At 46.4% G+C, this 16,817-nt stretch overlaps 1 protein-coding gene across 15 annotated transcripts in view; it reads left to right on the forward strand.

Moving 5' to 3' along the window:
- LOC139264759 (speriolin-like) overlaps window positions 1–16,817 on the forward strand; it is a 395,630-nt gene that overhangs the window by 222,374 nt on the left and 156,439 nt on the right. For all 15 annotated transcript variants that reach the window (XM_070881830.1, XM_070881833.1, XM_070881832.1 and 12 more), the window contains one exon: window positions 7,279–7,365. In XM_070881830.1, coding sequence (XP_070737931.1) covers window positions 7,279–7,365 — 87 coding nt within the window. The remainder of the gene's footprint in view (window positions 1–7,278; window positions 7,366–16,817) is intronic.

Below are 16,817 nucleotides of genomic sequence, written 5' to 3' on the forward strand. Positions count from 1 at the left end.
AATGAGGAAGGAGGCATTGCTGGATCTGGTTCTGAGGAATGCGGTGATGCAGGTGGAGCAAGTGTCAGTAGGGGAACATTTAGGGAACAGTGATCACAGTATCATAAGGTTTAGACCAGCTATGGTAAAGGACAGGGAGCAATCTAGAGTAAAAATACTTAATTTGATGGAGGTCAATTTCAGTGGGTTGAGAATGGGTCTGGCCCGGATAAATTGGAATCAAAGATTGGCAGGCAAAACTTAATCGAACAATGAACTGCCTTTAAAGAGGACATGGTTTGGGTGCATTCCCACGAGGGGGAAAGGTAGGGCAACCAAAGCCTGAGCTCCCTGGATGATGAAAGAGATAGAGAGTAAGATGAAGCAGAAAAAGGAGGGAATGACAGATTTCAGCTTGAGAATACAAGTGAGAACCAGGCTGAATATAAAAAGTTCAGAGGGGAAGTGACAGAAAATAAGAGGGGCAAAGAGGGAGTATGAGAATAGATTGACAGCTATCATAAAAGGGAATCTAAAAGTCTTCTATAAGGCATATAAATATTGGCCTGGAAATCCCGGCCGCCCTGGGTCCATACGGAGTTTTTATGGACCTGGGAAGGCATCGGAAAAGCCTGGAAGGCACACGCGCATGCATTGAAAACCAGCTTTTCCAATCTGTCAAGTTTCTGGCTTGACAGATCGCGTGCATGTCGGGAGCGAGGACATTTACTTGGGCAAGATTGCGGGATTTACGCAAATCTTGCCCAGCAAATGTCCTCAAAACTCTTTCGCCTGATAAAAGCAGGTGCATAGCCTACTTTTACAGGTGTAAGAGTTTTAAAACACACAAGCATTGCAAAATAAAATTTTTAAAACATATGTTATTGTTTAAAAACCCTCCCTGCTACAGTAAGTTTATTTTAAACCATAATTAAAAAAACTTTTTTTTAAATTGGAAAAGTATATATTTTTTAAATATATAAATAACTTTAATTTAAATAAATAAAAATGTGTTGTGCATTTTTTCTAACTTTTATTATTGGTTATTAGTGTTGGGGGGGGGTTCTCATTCATAATAATGGGAACTCCAACTTACGGAATTCCCATTATTATGAATGAGAATATACTATACCTGATTGGCTGCCCAGAGCCATGTGACTCCAGCTCCAGGCCTGCGCACGTCCTGACATGCACGCGTTGCGACGCGCTGTCAGGAGAGTCCTCTGGACTGGGAGCTTGCATGGCTGCAGCAGCTTCTGGTCGGCATCTTTTTTCTAAAATCCATTCAATCGCCTGTGGGAAGGAGAAACCGGAATTTCTGGGCCATTAAATGGAAAGGAAGAGGAGAAGTGGGGCTGATTTGGGACCAAAATGGAGACCTAGGCATTGAGGGAGAGGGCATGGCTGAGGTACTAAATGAGTACTTTGCATCTGTCTTTACCAAGGAAGAAGATGCTGTAGAAGTTATAGTGAAAGAAGAGGTAGTTGAGAAACTGGATGGGATAAAAATTGATAAGAGCATAAGAACATAAGAATTAGGAACAGGAGTAGGCCATCTAGCCCCTCGAGCCTGCTCCGCCATTCAAAAAGATCATGGCTGATCTGGCCGTGGACTCAGCTCCACTTACCCGCCCGCTCCCCATAACCCTTAATTCCCTTATTGGTTAAAAATCTATCTCTCTGTGATTTGACTACATTCAATGAGCTAGCCTCAACTGTTTCCTTGGGCAGAGAATTCCACAGATTCAGCACCCTCTGGGAGAAGAAATTCCTTCTCAACTCGGTTTTAAATTGGCTCCCCCGTATTTTGAGGCTGTGCCCCCTAGTTCTTGTCTCCCCGACCAGTGGAAACAACCTCTCTGCCTCTATCGTGTCTATCCCTTTCATTATTTTAAATGTTTCTATAAGATCGCCCCTCATCCTTCTGAACTCCAACGAGTAAAGACCCAGTCTACTCAATCTATCATCATAAGGTAACCCCCTCATCTCCGGAAGCAGCCTAGTGAATCGTCTCTGTACCTCCTCCAAAGCTAGTATATCCTTACTTAAGTAAGGTGACCAAAGCTACACGCAGTACTCCAGGTGTGGCCTCACCAATACCCTGTACAGTTGCAGCAGGAGGCAGTACTAGAAAGACTGGCTATATTTAAAGTAGATAAGTCACCAGGACCGGATGGGATGCATCTTAGGATTCTGAGGGAAGTAAAGGTGGAAATTGTAGAGGTACTGGTCATAATCTTCCAATCCTCCTTGGATACGAGGCTGGTGCCAGAGGATTAGAGAATTGCAAAAGTTACACGTTTGTTCAAAAAAGGATGTCAGGATAAATTCAGTAACTACAGGCCAGGCATTTTAACCGCGGTAGTGGGGAAGCTTTTAGAAACAATAATCTGGAACAAAATTAACAGACACTTGGACAAGTGTGGATTAATTAGATATTTGTTAAAGGCAAATCTTGTTTCACTAACTAGATTGAGTTTTTCATGATGTACCAGAGAGGGTTGATGAGAGCAATGTGATTGATGGGGTGTACATGGACTTCCAAAAGGCGTTTGATAAAGTGCCACATAATAGGCTTGACAGCAAAGTTGAAGCCCATGGATACGAAAATGGCTAAGTGACAGGAAACATAGAGTAGTGGTGAACGGTTGTTTTTGCACAGGAGGAAGGTATACAATGGTGTTCCCCAGGGGTCAGTAAAAGGACCACTGCTTTTCTTGATATATATTAATGACTTGGACTTAGATGTACAGGGCGCAATTTCAAAATTTGCAGATGACACAAAACTTGGAAGTACAGTGAACAGTGGGGAGGTTAGTGATAGACTTAAGGTTTGGCAGATGGAATACAATGTCGGAAAACGTGAGGTCATCCACCTTGGGAAAAAAAAACAGTAAAAGGGAATATTATTTGAATGGGGAGAAATTACAACATGCTGTGGTGCAGAGGGACCTGGGGGTCCTTGTGCATGAAACTCTTTTGAGTTAACCTGCAGAAACATAAAACATTAAAACCATGCCACCCGACTGGGTGACACAGCAGACATTTTCAAGGCCCCTTTTTTTTTTTGGTTTTTGTTTTTTTTTTGGGGCGCTAAAATCAAATTTTTCCTTTTTCCAGTGCCCCCTATAAAAGGAGAGGGGGACACTAAAAGCACCGGCAATTAAAACAAATTAAACTTAAAAACGTAAAATCAAATAAAAATTTGGTTGCCGGGCGTGATGATGCACTCCAGTCCCTCCGGTGCCCACCTCTCGCGGAAGGCCGCGAGCGTCCTTGTGCATGAATCCCAAAAAGTTAGTTTGCAGGTGCAGCAGGTAATCAGGAAGGCGAATGGAATGTTGGCCTTCATTGCGAGAGGAATGGAGTACAAAAGCAGGGAGGTCCTGCTACAACTGTATAGGGTATTGGTGAGGTCTTTACTCGTTGGAGTTCAGAAGGATGAAGGTGATCTTATAGAAACATTTAAAATAATGAAAGGGATAGACAAGATAGAGGCAGAGAGGTTGTTTCCACTGGTCGGGGAGACTAGAACTAGGGGGCACAGCCTCAAAATACGGGGGAAGCCAATTTAAAACCGAGTTGAGAAGGAATTTCTTCTCCCAGAGGGTTGTGAATCTGTGGAATTCTCTGCCCAAGGAAGCAGTTGAGGCTAGCTCATTGAATGTATTCAAGTCACAGATAGATAGATTTTTAACCAATAAGGGAATTAAGGGTTATGGGGAGTGGGCGGGTAAGTGGAGCTGAGTCCACGGCCAGATCAGCCATGATCTTGTTGAATGGCGGAGCAGGCTCGAGGGGCTAGATGGCCTACTCCTGTTCCTAATTCTTATGTTCTTATGTAAAATGGACATAGACAGGTTGGTGAAATGGGCGGACATGAGACAGATGAAATTTAATGCAGAAAATTACAAAGTGATACATTTTGGTAGGAAGAATGAGGAGAGGCAATATAAACTAAAGGGTAAAATTCTAAAGGGGTGCATGGACAGAGAGACCTGGCGGTAAATATGCAGAAATCGTTAGAAGGGCGCTCCTGCAGCGTCAGTGCATCGCAGGGCACGTTAAGAAAGCGGTTATTAAAGCACGCGGGATCCTGGGCTTCATAACCGAGGCATAGAGTACAAAAGCAAGGAAGTTATGATGAATCTTTATAAAACACTGGTTTGGCGTCAACTGAAGTATTGTGTCCAGCTTTGGACATCACACTTTAAGAAGGATGTGAAGGCCTTCGAGAGGGGGCAGAAAAGATTTGCAAGAATGGTTCCAGGGATGAGAGACTTCATTCACATGGAAAGACTGGAGAAGCTGGGGTTGGTCTCCTTAGAGCAGAGAAGGTTGAGAGGAGATTTGATAGAGGTGTTCAAAATAGTAACCCCGCTCATGGTGTGCAATTAGGCTTTGCGCCCCATAAACGCGGTGGAGCGCTGTCTCAGGAGCTCCGCCTGGTTAGAGGGGCGCTCCTGGTGCGTCAGTGCATCACTGAGTTCGGCGACACACTGAAGAGGTCAACGCTACACTGAAGAGGTCAACGCTACACCGAAGAGGTCAACGCTACGCAGAATCTCCGCATAGCACTAACGCACTACATAGCCCGTCCCGTTCAGTTAAGGGGGAGGGTCGCTGCGCAGTCTGCTGGCTCTTTGGTGACCGCCGCTGGAACGTCGCTGAAAGGGGAGGCCGTGTACGACCCAGGCTTCCCTTTTATTTTGTCGTCCGACTCCTCGCCTCGACTGGGCCGCCATCATGTGTGGACACACTCGAATGTGCCAGAGGCCTGGCACCCAAAAGGTAGTGCAGGGCGACATGATGGCGGCCCGGTCGAGGCGAGAGTCGCCATTGCCGGGCCAAACGCGGAGTCGGCCGACAAAGTAAAATGGCAGCCCGGGTCGTACACACCCTCCTCTTTCAGGAATGCTCTGGGTGGATGCCAGCGCACCGTGAAGCTGATGCTGACATCGGCTCGTGCCAGCCTCGCGGTCCGCGGGGCAATTTCCTGCGCGAGCTGCAAAGGGTTCATCGCCCGTTGCCCTACCAGGCGCTGTGTGGTACGAGCGGCAAATTGCCCCCAAAATCTCTGGGGCACTTTCGCCCATGGTGCTACCGCCGCCCACTCCCGAGCAAAAAGGCCATTGCCTCCCGGAGACGCTAACAGGGTGCAAAAAAAAGGGGCAATTTCGGCTCGCATGTTAACTAACATTGCAGGACAACAAGCTGGCTTATAGAAAAGCTCAAGACGGTGCAAGGCCCTCATGACTTTCCTATATCCTATCCAGACATATGTCATCCTGAGAGATGGCAACATTTCCATTCCCATTGCATGACGGCATTTGCCATTGGGTTACAACAATTCTACTGATCTGTGGGAGAAGAGAGTATAGGATATCCGTGATCCAAATGAAGTGCCTATCCACTTGGTCTCCCAGCTTTCCCAAGGCTGGGAGAACAAGTGGATAGGCACTTGGTCTCCCAGCCTTAGAGCCCAGATAACTCTGGTATGAGCATCTCTGACAGGCATTATTGCTGGTGTCACACGCTCCTACAGGGAGGGCCCAGCTCCAGTGTCCATTGAAGTGACCAAAGGCACCATTGCTGAGAGTAGAGTGCTGGTTCTATTTGCTAGAATCTCACTCACGTTGTTAATGGACTCCTCCACATTCCCCAATATATTACGGAAGCTCTCTAAAGTGGACTCCTCCACATTCCCCAACATATTACGGAAGCTCTCTAAAGTTCACAGCTCTGTCCTGGTCAGCTGAACTGTGTCAAAAGCTGGCCCTCCAGTGAGTTTGAGCGAGCCCTCCTCCTCCTCTCAATCTCCCTAAATTTGCTCCGTTTCGGCTGCCCCCAAAAGTTTGTCACCATCTTCTGCCTGCTCCACGATGACATGCAAGTTGTGATCCTGACCAACGGATCCACCGCAGACCCAATCCACGTCCGGATCCGGGTCAAGAAGGGCCGCGTCATCGCACCAATGCTCCATCTCACTCTCAACAAGCTTCCTGCTGGAGTGGAATGAAACTATAGAACGAATGGGAACCTGTTCAACCTATGTCACCTCCAGGTTAGATCCAAGGTCATCCCATCCTCTGTCATCGAACTACAGTTTTCGGACGACACTTGCGTTTGTGCACACTCGGAGGCCAAACTCCAAGCCGTCGTCAACACATTCACCGAGGCGTACGAAAGCATTGGCCTTGCACTAAATATCCGTAAGATAAAGATCCTCTACCAACCTAACGACTCCCGCTAATTTTGGCGGAGTTTATCGCAACGATAACCTGTAGCGCTTCGCTCTGAAGGCGATGCTGATATCATCACCATGCACAGTGCCAAGTTAGCGACCGGACCCTAAATTGGGTACGCGTTGCGAGACGGGAGAAACTTAAAGGGGAAGTGTGGTGCTTTTAAAAAAAAATTATCCCATATTCTTCTGTGCCCCATTGGCGCTTTGAACGTGGCGTCCATGCCACGATCGGTCAGCCTGGCACTCTACTTGAGTGCCGGGCTGTTGGCATGGCACCCCCGCTCCCCGATGGTCCAGTTAGGACCCTGCTTTTGCTGCAAAGTATGCAGCTTGGGCCCTTCCCTTTAATTACATGAAGAGCCCCTCCTACCCGACAGAGCTATGTGGCCCAGTGTGTAGCACTGCGCCCCACTACCAAAGGCGCCCATCCCATTAGCGCCCTAGAAAGGCATTGGAGCGCTTAATCTTGCGCTCCACTTCCTTTCGGAGGTGGTAACCCCAATTTTTCATGAGGCAATACTTCCGTGCCTGCCGCAAAGTCTCGCGCCTTGCGAGGGACTCAATTTTTCCCCGTATTTATTTAAACAGCTGCACTTTGTCAAAAAAATGACCAAAAAGTCTGTAGACATGCAGGATTATTTAGCAGTGCTTATGGTGCTGCGCTGTTACTTTACCTGATCTTGCCAAGTCACGGAATTATTTTTGGCCCTGTTATGCCATTACCGCATTAAGTGACAGGGAGCCAGTAAATATTTTCAAGAGCAAAAGAATTGGATAAGCTTGATGACAATTTGGAGATGTGAACAATCAAAATGAATGACAGACTGACAGATCTAATGAGTAGAGTTTTCTAATTGGCTACTAAGAAACCAGATAAACGTTTACAACTTTTACAGAATCCAGAATCATTTCGTATCCCAAAAGAAAATCTTATTTACTCAGCACTATTGAACTTGTGCCTGTTTTATGACAACAATCAGCATGTCCAGTTGTTAGATTTAATAACGTGCAAATGTTAAATAAGAACCTCTATTCTTCCTCTCCTTTGACAGTGCCAGCAAATGCCGGACAGGTTCTGATAGATGTAGATCCAATTGACCCAAGGGCGCGTCGGTCACCTCCGGCACAACAAAGACGCAGTAAGTCAGCAATAGTACCAATTATCAGCAAGATGTTTCAGACTTGGCAACGAGTTCAACTGAAGGCTTATGCAGCATGTCAACAACAACAACTACAACTTGCATTTATATAGTGCCTTTGACGTAAGAAAATGTCCCAAGGAGTGTTATAAAACAAAATATTTGACACCGAGCCCCATGAGGGGGAAGTGGGATGAGAAAGGAGAGGGGATGAAGACACTGTTATTGCCCCCCCCCCCCCAAGGTCGACATCGCTGACGGCAACGGTGTCCACCAGCTGCTGCCCAATGAGTTGCAGCACTCGCCCCTCAAGGTCTGAGAGCTGCTGCAGCTGAGGTTCAGCCCCCGCCTGTCCCCTGCTGCTCCCACCTATTGTGTGCAACCTTGGCCTGCAAAGAAAAGGAATGTGTGTGAGTCAGAGTCCAGCTATTTATTTTGTAGATATGCCTGCCGTTGTTGAATAGCTGTGAATGTAGACAAGGTGTGAGATGAGGATGTGAGTTTGAGTAGATGCAGATGCTTGGTGGGTGAGTGGTGCTTTCTGCAGTGTGCACAGTTCAGATGCTAGTCTATAGGACCTGTTGAAGCATGTAATCATCTTGACCACCTGACTGAGGTTGTTGAATTTTTTACGGCACTGCTTTCCACAACACCACTGGCCGAGGCCTCCTGTGCCACTTCCCTCCACATGGCCCTGAAGACCCGGGCCAACGGCCTCCTTCCACTTGCCGGGAACAACGCTTCCCTCCTTTACTCCACTGCCGTCACCAGTGCCTCCAATGTGACGTCAGTGAGCTGACAAACTCTCTCCCTTGGATTTTGATTGGTAGCAGCCGCATCCATGAGTGTGTTTCACTTGCTCTCAGGTCGACTTCGGTTCCAGAAATGATGGAAATGAGCAGCTGCACATTGATACAACCTCCCCTTTAAGAGCTGGAATGAGCCAGTGTGAAGGATTGAAGGATGATTGCTGAATGCAAATCACCTGAAAAATTCAGTAGCACTCTGGTGGTAGCACCCTTGTAGCCCCACTGATGTCATTACGCTTGCTTTACGGTCCCCCCCCTTCCTTCCTGAGGCTAGAAAGCCCAATTTAGAAGAACTTCAGAATTCTTTGCGACTGCCGCTAAATTTTCTAAATTAAAAAAGTTTGGGCCTCTATCGAATTTCTCCCCATTAGTAACTGTTTTGCGATTCTCCCTTTCAAATGCTGGGTTGAACTCGATCATGTTTATGATTGCTGTTGCATAAATATTCACGCACAGTTAGGCTAAACTAAACCTGGCTCATTACTCATTGCTACATCTAATATGGCATTCCCCCTTGATGCCTCTAGGGCATATTGTTGTAGGAAACTATCCCGGACACACTCAGTAAATTCACTACCTTCCTGACAGGTGCTAGTCTGCTTGTCCCAATCTATCTGAAAGTTAAAATCCTCCATTAAAACCACTCTGCCTTTGCTACATGCTTACCTGATCTCTGCATTTATACAATCTAGCACTTTACAGCTGCTACCAGGGGGCCTATACACAATTCCCACTACCATCTTAAATACTTTCCTATTTCTTAATTCTACCCATAAAGTCTCCACTGCCTGCGTACCACGCTTTATATCCACTCTTATCATTGAAGTGATTTCATCCTTAATCACTAAAACTACTACTCCCCATCTGCCATTTTCCCTATCTTTCCTGTAGATCTTATAACCTGGTATATTTAGTTCCCAATCCTGACAGTCTTGCAGCCATGTCTCAGTAATGGCTACTGTAGGGTGTTCGGTTTTCACTCTACTCTGATTCTTAGACCTGGGAACTTATAGTGGGAAAGGACAACAGGTGGCACAAAATGTAGGCTTAACCCAGTGTCAGTTTTATTATGCAAGAAAAAACGACTAAAACTTTAGGACTAGACTTCTGAGAGAAATTGATTTAAGACATACAATCACCACCGCTGGCTGTAGCCATTGTACGTTTGATTCCGTGACCGGTTGGTTCTTCTGTCTGTTCTCTGCAGTGCTGTTCCTGTTCCTGTCCATCTCTCTCTCTGTCCTTCTTCGTCTTCTTGTGTTTCTTTGTTCGTATATTTATATCCATGGGATGAATAAGTTTCCCGCTGGGCCGGGGTCCGATTAATGCGTCTGGATCGAGGTGGTGATTTGTTTAACTGGATATGGTGATGAGTTTGAATGGCCACTAATTTGCACACTGAGTCGACAGTGCAAAAGATAACTCCTTATCCTTATCCTTGGTGAGAAGACCACACCTTGAGTATTGTGTGCAGTTTTGGCCTCCTAATCTGAGGAAGGACATTCTTGCTATTAAGCGAGTGCAGCGAAGGTTCACCAGACTGATTCCCGGGATGGCAGGACTGACATATGAAGAAAGACTGGATCGACTAGGCTTATATTCACTGAAATTTAGAAGAATGAGAGGGGATCTCGTAGAAACATATAAAATTCTGACGGGATTGGACAGGTTAGATGCATGAAGAATGTTCCCGATGTTGGGGAAGTCCAGAACCAGGGGACATAGTCTAAGGATAAGGGGTAAGCCATTTAGGACTGAAATGAGGAGAAACTTCTTCACGCAGAGAGTTATGAACCTGTGGAATTGTCTTCCACAGAAAGTTGTTGAGGCCAGTTCGTTAGATATATTCAAAAGGGAGTTAGATGTAGCTCTTACAGCTAAAGGGATCAAAGGGTATGGAGAGAAAGCAGGAATGGGGTACTGAAGTTGCATGGTCAGCCATGATCATATTAAATGGTGTGCAGGCTCGAAGAGCCGAATGGCCTACTCCTGCAGCTATTTTCTATGTTTCTATGTTTCTATGCCCTGTTATCCAAAAATGTGCATTTCATAGAGTCATAGAAACATAGATAGAAACATAGAAAATAGGTGCAGGAGCAGGCCATTCAGCCCTTCTAGCCTGCACCGCCATTCAACGAGTTCATGGCTGAACATGAAACTTCAGTACCCACTTCCTGCTTTCACGCCATACCCCTTGATCCCCCGAGTACTAAGGACTTCATCTAACTCCCTTTTGAATATATTTAGTGAATTGGCCTCAACTACTTCCTGCGGTAGAGAATTCCACAGGTTCACCACTCTCTCGGTGAAGAATTTTCTCCTTATCTCGGTCCTAAATGGCTTACCCCTTATCCTTAGACTGTGACCCCTGGTTCTGGACTTCCCCAACATTGGGAACATTCTTCCTGCATCCAACCTGTCCAAACCCGTCAGAATTTTAAACGTTTCTATGAGGTCCCCTCTCACTCTTCTGAACTCCAGTGAATACAAGCCCAGTTGATTCAGTCTTTCTTGATAGGTCAGTCCCACCATCCCGGGAATCAGTCTGGTGAATCTTCGCTGCACTCCCTCAACAGCAAGTATGTCCTTCCTCAAGTTAGGAGACCAAAACTGTACACAATACTCCAGGTGTGGCCTCACCAAGGCCCTGTACAAATGTGATATGCTCCTCCTGTACCATGTGGGAACTCGGGGACACTTCCGGTGTCCATGACGACTACGTGTGTGGGAAGTGTATCCGCCTCGAGCTCTTGACGGTCCGCGTTGCAGAATTGGAGCTGAAGGTGGATTCACTCTGGAGCATCCACGATGCTGAGAATGACGTGAGTATCACGTGTAGTGAGTTGGTCTTACCGCAGGAGAAGGGTCCACAGCCAGATATGGAATGGAAGACCAACAGGAAGAGCAGTGCAAGAAAGATAGTGCAGGAGTCCCCTGTGGTCATCCCCCTGCAAAACAGATACACTGCTTTGAGTACTGTTGGGGAGGATGACTCATCAGGGGAGGGCAGCAGCAGCCAAGTTCATGGCACCGTAGGTGGCTCTGCTGCAAAGGAGGGCAGGAAAAAGAGTGGGAGCGCGATAGTGATAGGGGATTCGATGGTGAGGGGAATAGATAGGCGTTTCTGCGGACGCAACCGAGACTCCAGGATGGTATGTTGCCTCCCTGGTGCAAGGGTCAAGGATGTCTCGGAGCGGGTGCAGGACATTCTGAAATGGGAGGGAGAACAGCCAGTTGTCGTGGTGCACATTGGTACCAACGACATAGGTAAAAAAAGGGATGAGGTCCTACGAAAAGAATTTAAGGAGCTAGGAGCTAAATTAAAAAGTAGGACCTCAAAAGTAGTAATCTCGGGATTGCTACCAGTGCCACGTGCTAGTCAGAGTAGGAATCGCAGGATAGCGCAGATGAATACATGGCTTGAGCAGTGGTGCAGCAGGGAGGGATTCAAATTCTTGGGGCATTGGAACCGGTTCTGGGGGAGGTGGGACCAGTACAAACCGGACGGTCTGCACCTGGGCAGGTCCGGAACCAATGTCCTAGGGGGAGTGTTTGCTAGTGCTGTTGGGGAGGAGTTAAACTAATATTGCAGGGGGATGGGAACCTATACAGGGAGACAGAGGGAGACAAAAAGGAAGCAAAAGCAAAAGACAGAAAGGAGATGAGGAAAAGTGGAGGGCAGAGAAACCCAAGGCAAAGAACAAAAAGGGCCACTGTACAGCAAAATTCTAAAAGGACAAAGGGTGTTAAAAAAACAAGCCTGAAGGCTTTGTGTCTTAATGCAAGGAGTATCCGCAATAAGGTGGATGAATTAATTGTGCAAATAGATGTTAACAAATATGATGTGATTGGGATTACGGAGACGTGGCTCCAGGATGATCAGGGCTGGGAACTCAACATCCAGGGGTATTCAACATTCAGGAAGGATAGAATAAAAGGAAAAGGAGGTGGGGTAGCATTACTGGTTAAAGAGGAGATTAATGCAATAGTTAGGAAAGACATTAGCTTGGATGATGTGGAATCTATATGGGTGGAGCTGCAGAACACTAAAGGGCAAAAATCGTTAGTGGGAGTTGTGTACAGACCTCCAAACAGTAGTAGTGATGTTGGGGAGGGCATCAAACAGGAAATTAGGAGTGCATGCAATAAAGGTGCAGCAGTTATAATGGGTGACTTTAATATGCACATAGATTGGGCTAGCCAAACTGGAAGCAATACGGTGGAGGAGGATTTCCTGGAATGCATAAGGGATGGTTTTCTAGACCAATATGTCGAGGAACCAACTAGGGGGGAGGCCATCTTAGACTGGGTGTTGTGTAATGAGAGAGGATTAATTAGCAATCTCATTGTGCGAGGCCCCTTGGGGAAGAGTGACCATAATATGGTGGAATTCTGCATTAGGATGGAGAATGAAACAGTTAATTCAGAGACCATGGTCCAGAACTTAAAGAAGGGTAACTTTGAAGGTATGAGGCATGAATTGGCTAAGATAGATTGGCTAATGATACTTAAGGGGTTGACTGTGGATGGGCAATGGCAGACATTTAGAGAACGCATGGATGAATTACAACAATTGTACATTCCTGTCTGGCGTAAAAATAAAAAAGGGAAGGTGGCTCAACCGTGGCTATCTAGGGAAATCAGGGATAGTATTAAAGCCAAGGAAGTGGCATACAAATTGGCCAGAAATAGCAGCGAACCTGAGGACTGGGAGAAATTTAGAACTCAGCAGAGGAGGACAAAGGGTTTGATTAGGGCAGGGAAAATGGAGTACGAGAAGAAGCTTGCAGGGAACATTAAGGCGGATTGCAAAAGTTTCTATAGGTATGTAAAGAGAAAGAGGTTAGTAAAAACAAACGTAGGTCCCCTGCAGTCAGAATCAGGGGAAGTCATAACGGGGAACAAAGAAATGGCAGACCAATTGAACAAGTACTTTGGTTCAGTATTCACTAAGGAGGACACAAACAACCTTCCGGATATAAAAGTGTTCAGAGGGTCTATTAAAGAGGAGGAACTGAGGGAAATCTTTATTAGTCGGGAAATTGTGTTGGGGAAATTGATGGGATTGAAGGCCGATAAATCCCCAGGCCTGATGGACTGCATCCCAGAGTACTTAAGGAGGTGGCCTTGGAAATAGCGGATGCATTGACAGTCATTTTCCAACATTCCATTGACTCTGGATCAGTTCCTATCGAGTGGAGGGTAGCCAATGAAACCCCACTTTTTAAAAAAGGAGGGAGAGAGAAAGCAGGGAATTATGGTCAGTCTGACCTCAGTAGTGGGTAAAATGATGGAATCAATTATTAAGGATGTCATAGCAGCGCATTTGGAAAATGGTGACATGATAGGTCCAAGTCAGCATGGATTTGTAAAAGGGAGATCATGATTGACAAATCTTATGGAATTTTTTGAGGATGTTTCCAATAAAGTGGACAAAGGAGTACCAGTTGATGTGGTATATTTGGACTTTCAGAAGGCTTTCCTTTTGTAGTCCTGGTTTCTTGCAGACTTGTAGCCTCTGGGGTGAACTTTTTTACCTGCTGCGGCCAATCAACTCCGGGGCTCCTCTGATAGATAGTAGCAATCTCTTTGTCTGTATGTATAGTTCTTAATGGGTGATGAGTCACCATTTGCCCCAGACTGGCGCCTTTTCCCCTCCCAGGTAGTCCAAAAGTTTGTTTTGTGGCCTTTTCCTGTGCCTTGTTCCAAGAAAATAGTTGTACCCTTACACCACCATGTCATACCCGCCAAGTTGAATTCACGCCTGCAGTTCATTCAATTTATTCCTTATACTCCATTTGTATAAAGAACGCTTACTTGGGCCACACACCCTAGCCTGTCCTTCAGCTCTAATGTTTTACTCACTTATTTCTTATTTCGCTCTCCTGGTTTAATCACTTTACATCTTTTAGTTTTCCTTTTGCATGTAGTGCCTAAAGCATAATTTCTGACTGTTCATCTACTCTCTTCACTTTTGTTTGTCTTGGAACTACTATTTGTACAACAATTTACACCTGAGCCCTCTTTCCCCCCCCTGCTCCCCCTCTCCCATTTACTAATTTAAAGACCTTGTGACTGCCCTATTTATCCTTTCTGCTAGGACTCGGGTCCCAAACCGGTTCAGGTGGAGCCCATCCCAATGATACAGTTCCTTCCTGTCCCAATACTGGTGCCAGTGCCCCATGTACTGGAACCCCTCGTTCCCACACCACTCCTTTAGCCATGTGTTCACTTCCCTAATCAGCTTATCCATGCGCCAATTTGCACGTGGCTCAGCCAGTGATTATGTGGCCAAAATTGCCCCTTTTTTTTAAAGCTAAGGCCTTACCGGGTGCGACCCATCCACAATTGCCCCCTGGCTGTGGGCGGTGGAAAAAGTTTTCTGCCGCATTCCGACTTTCCACCCCGCCCGGCACTCTGACCCTTTGTCGGCCATGCGCCGACCCCTTACCAACTGGCGCCGACCCCTTTTCCGCTGGATGGGGGAAATTGCCTCACGGGAGCGCGGCCACTGCCGGTCAATGCCACTGGCAGCTTCGCGAGGCGGGAAGCTGCCAGTCGCTGGGCGGTGCTGCCGCGCTTAAAGGGGTAAGATGTACTGCCGCGGCCTCCGTTTTGTTTTAATTGTCGGCCGACTCGGCAGTCAGTGGGAGCCACGGAGGCCTCACTAGGCCTCGCAGCGTCCCTCCCCTTTAACCCCGAAGGGGAGGGACATTGCTATGTGTTAGCACGGCGCGGCCTATCCGCCTTGAGCTGACGTCCTCACCACGGTGATGCACACCGCGCCGCTCCCAACCTGAGCCCGCCCCTACACCGCCTCAAACTGCGCCCCAAAACGCTGGGAGGCGGTGTCAGACTTAAGTAGCCGAGTTTTACGACAATTCCCTCCTACTCCTGCCAGGCAGTAAGAATTCAAATTATCCGCCCGAAATAGGGCAGGGAGCAAGTTATCCCCCACCCCCCCCCACATAATGCTTGAGGTCCTGTTCTTTAATTTAGCTCTTCTTTCCTGGTACTCCCCAAACAGGACCTGTTGCCCAATCTTCCCTCTGTTGTTGATCCCAACATGGAGCACAACGACTAGATCCTCCCCCTCCCTCTTCAATATCTTTTCAAGTCGTTTTGAGATGTCGCTCACCCTGGCACTAGGTGGGCAACATACCATGTGGGACTCTCGATCTTGCTCACTAAGGATGCTATCTGTCCCACTAATTATGGAATCCCCTACAACTACCACACTATGCTTTCTTTCCTCCTCCTCCCACCCCATCTCCTCCCTCGCTGAGGACAGCCTCCTGCTCCAAAGTGCTATGGGCCGCATTCTGGCTGCTCTTCGACAGTTTTTATCGCAGGTAGCAAGTACATTGCACCTGTTGGATAAGATCAGTTTCTGTGAATCCTCGTTCCCTTTCTTACCTGGGTTCCCCTTACTCTGCATACTATCGGTCACCAAAATCTAGCTCAATGACCCTGAACCGGAGAGGTTCGAGACGGAGATACCGACCGCATATGTGTTCGCTCGGGACAGTCTCGCTGTCCACAAACTCCCACATACTTCACTCCAGACACACAACCTGCTCTGCCATATCTTAGACTCAAGTTATTTAATTTATTTAATTTGTTAAAGGCTTTATTCAATTACTATTTATAGTTATGTTAATTAGTTTAACTAGTTAATCCAATAATTTAACAAAGTGAATGTAATTTGCCACTCCTTGTTTAAACCACTGCCCTACCTTAGAGAGAAAAAAAAAATGTTGATATTCCACAGTCAATCACCTACCTGCTGTCTCATGACGTCACTCGTTTTTGAATTCGCTGGAGATGTTCTGCCTCCTCCAGTGCTCAGGTCCACGCTGTCCTCTCCTCTCTCCTCCTGCTTCGTTTATATTCTGCCTCCTCCATTGCTGCCGCCGCTCAGATCCCAAGCCTTTGTTAGAAATATCTTTATGTCAGTATTTACAGTAGAAGAGGAGGATAGCATGCCGGACACCCCTAATATCGAATCAGGAACAGGGACTCCCATAATTAGTGTAAACAAATTAACAGTAATAAAGATAATAATGGCACTAATGAATGACAAATTCCAAGGACCAGATGGTTTTCATCCCAGGGTTTTAAAGGAAGTAGGTGAGAACATTCCCGATACCCTATCTTCCAAAGTTCTCTCAATTCAGGAACCATTCCTTTAGATTGGAAAATTGCACATGTCACTCCACTATTTAGGAAAATAATCAAAAAGGCTAATGGAATTTATATCTAGAGGACTAGAATACAAGGGGTTAGAAGTTAAGCTGCAGCTATACAAAGCCCTAGTTAGAGCACACCTGGAGTTCTGGGCACTGTACGCTCGGAAGGATATATTGGCTTTGGAGGGAGTGCAGAGTAGATTTTCTAGAATGATACCCGGACTCCAAGGGTTAAATTATAAAGTGTGATTACACAAACTAGGGTTGTATTCCCCAGAATTTAGAAGATTAAGGGGTGATTTTTCAAGATGTTGTCAGGAACTTATAGGGTGGCTGAAGAGAAACTATTTCCACTTGTTGGAGAATCTAGGACTAGGGACATAGCCTAAAAATTAGCTGCAGGTCTTTCAAGAATGAAGTTAGGAAACACTTTAACATGCAAAGAGTGGTAGAG

The sequence above is a fragment of the Pristiophorus japonicus genome, chromosome 5 (assembly GCF_044704955.1).
Source record: "Pristiophorus japonicus isolate sPriJap1 chromosome 5, sPriJap1.hap1, whole genome shotgun sequence".
Lineage (NCBI taxonomy): Eukaryota > Metazoa > Chordata > Chondrichthyes > Pristiophoridae > Pristiophorus > Pristiophorus japonicus.